This window comes from Capsicum annuum, chromosome 5 (genome assembly GCF_002878395.1).
Source record: "Capsicum annuum cultivar UCD-10X-F1 chromosome 5, UCD10Xv1.1, whole genome shotgun sequence".
Taxonomy (NCBI): domain Eukaryota; kingdom Viridiplantae; phylum Streptophyta; class Magnoliopsida; order Solanales; family Solanaceae; genus Capsicum; species Capsicum annuum.
In genome coordinates, this window is record NC_061115.1 from 1,314,131 (window position 1) to 1,317,171 (window position 3,041).

Below are 3,041 nucleotides of genomic sequence, written 5' to 3' on the forward strand. Positions count from 1 at the left end.
AATAATATGTATAGTCAAACCTTTTTATAGTGGCAGTGTTTGTCTGAAGATTTCATGACTGCTACAGTGAGGTGCCGTTATAAATGTATACTGACATTTGATGTTCAGATCTCATTTAACTGTTATAAACAAAAGTATTCAAAACTAGAAAGAACATGAATATGAAAAAGGCAAACATTAGTAGTTTTTTCTCGTGAAGTTAAGAAATAACCTATGTGCACCATCTAAATACAATTTTTTTCCTTTTAAATTAGATATTCATACTTGAAATTTACTTTGTGCGCGACATTAATGATGATTACCATAAGTATTTTAATATATTTTGTACATAATATATATTTTATAAAATATTATTACATAATATTTGAGTATGCTATTATAAAGAGGTAATTTTATAAAAAGCATACCACTATAATAAACGTTATTATTGCTCTAGGTATAATGTTGCTATAGTAAAATATTGTTATAATTAGATGACATTATGGAGAGGTCTGACTATATCATGCATTTAAGTGGTGACAATATATATGATTACATAAAATAAAAATGAGCGAGGAAATAATAATTATAACTTTAATATATATATATATATATATATAATTATTTATTTTTATTGCAAATCTTGTTTCCTAAGTAAGTATGGAGGCAAGAAGTCACCAAATTGTCCAAGAAATATACCATACCCCCAAATTCTATAAATAGATAAATTCCCCACCTCAATTTATCATATCATTATTTTCATACCCTTTTTTTCTTTTAACTAATAAATTATCCCCCATACTTTTCTTCATAATTTTTATCACTTTTTTTCAACCAAAAAAAAAAAAGAAAAGACAACACCATATTATTATATTACACAACAAAACATACAAACATATACCATGACCCTTCCAAGAAATTTCTTCATTCTATTCACCATTTTTATCATTATTATTATTATGTCACTTTCATCTAGCTATAGTGTTAAATTCCTTGATAATGATGATGATAATATATTAAGTGAAATTCATTATGTTCATCATCACAATTTGAATAATCTTGAAAGGGAATTTGGTTATGATTTTCAAGCTTATCCTTCAAATTATTTCAACACCATTCTTGGTCATGAAGGCAACAACAATAATAACATACCTCGTATAATCCCACACGTGGAGTCTGGAGAGCATGATCACGAAGACAACAACAGTATAATCCCACACGTGGAGTCTGAGGAGCGTGATCGTGAAGACAACAACAACATGGAGAAAAATCATATAATCCCACACGTGGAGTCTGAGGAGCGTGATCGTGAAGACAACAACAACATGGAGAAAAAATGTATAATTCCACAAGTGGAGTCTGGAGAGCGTGATCACGAAGACAACAACGACATGGACAAACATCGTTTAATCCCAAAAGTGGATTCTGGAGAGCGTTATCACGAAGACAACAAGGACATGGACAAACATCGTATAATCCCAAAAGTGGAGTCTGGAGAGCGTTATCACGAAGACAACAACGACATGGACAAACATCGTATAATCCCACAAGTGGAGTCTGGAGCGCGTGATCACAAAGACAACAACAACATGGAGAAAAAACGTATAATCCCACAAGTGGATTCTGGAGAGCGTTATCACAAAGACAACAATGACATGGACAAAAATCGTTTAATCCCACATGTGGAGTCTGGAGAGCGTGATCACGAAGACAAAAATCTTGAAATAATTAGTAGATTTCATAGATTCAAGAATTTGGAGAAAGATGATGATGATCATCATGAAGATGAAGAAGAAGCTAAGGTTGCAACAATTAGTGTGGATAGCTTTGGAGCTCAAGGTGATGGAAGTATAGATGATACAAATGTAAGTTTAATTTTCTTAAAATTCCATAAAAGAAATTGAATATTTATAATTATAATAATTTAATTTCTCTTTCAAACTATTACTAAAAACACGCGAATTTCTGATGAAAATTTCAGAGAGAAGTCATAGGAAATTATTTTCAATAAAAAAATTCACGTATTTTCAGTAGTGACTAATGATTTTAAAAAAAAAAAAGTAATGTTGCCCATATGTTTCAATTTATGTAGCAGTGTCTCATTAAGTTCAGCTTAAGAAACAAATGAAGACTTCGAAGATTATGTAATATTTTAAGAGATATGGAAGAGCATGTCATTAAACGTAAAATGAGAAATTTAAAATTAAACTAATTCTAAACGTAAAAAAGTAACATTCTTGGAGAAGCATTTTTTCTAAAATCGTTTAACTTTTATATCAATATTATCAAATCACTTAAAAGATAATTATAAGTAACTAATGAATAAAATTAATTATTTGAAAAATAGCATGCAAAACATGATACAAGAGGTAAAATTTAAATTTAGCTAATACTATAACAATTCTTTATGCTATTAGTGTGTATATATATTAATTATACTTCTCATTCTTGGTGAAAAATAAAAGATGATGTTGTACTTCTAAGTTAATTAAGTATAATTATGGTGAATATGTGTAGATTGGAGTTACTTCTACGATTAATTTTAACACCATCATAGACAATTTAATTAGTTTTTTTTTTCTTAATTACTTCCTCCGTCCATCTTTACTTGTTCAATATACTAAAAAAAATAAAATGTGCGACAATATTTATCTAGTTTGAAAATCAATAGATAATTTATCATTTTATGTCTATGTTATCCTTGCTATTAAGTTTATTATATTCAGCAAGTGATATAGTAAAATTATCCCTATTATATATTGTTTCATTAAGACATGTGTCAAGTCAATAGTGGATAAATAAAGATAAATGGAGGGATTAGTTTCTTTTTATTTATTTTTGTGGTTTTTAATTAATTAACGTATTAAATTAAATGATCTTAATTTCAGGCCTTTCAAAAAGCATGGAAAGAAGTTTGTTCATCTTCAAATGTTGTGAACTTTTTGGTGTCCCAAAATAAGAAATATCTTCTCAAACCAATCAAATTTTCTGGGCCATGCAAATCTTCCATTACAATGCAGGTTAGATTAATTTATTTATAGCTATAAGTTTATATATATATA

At 28.4% G+C, this 3,041-nt stretch overlaps 1 protein-coding gene across 1 annotated transcript; it reads left to right on the plus strand.

The window, feature by feature from the left end:
* Positions 1-727: 727 nt before the first annotated feature.
* Positions 728-2,999, plus strand: LOC107870057 (putative uncharacterized protein DDB_G0287457; the record flags this gene model as incomplete). Its single annotated transcript, XM_047412374.1, is given in 2 exon segments — positions 728-1,844; positions 2,868-2,999. Coding segments are annotated over 2 exon segments (1,095 nt in total), but the record flags the coding sequence as incomplete, so codon positions are not given.
* Positions 3,000-3,041: the final 42 nt, after the last annotated feature.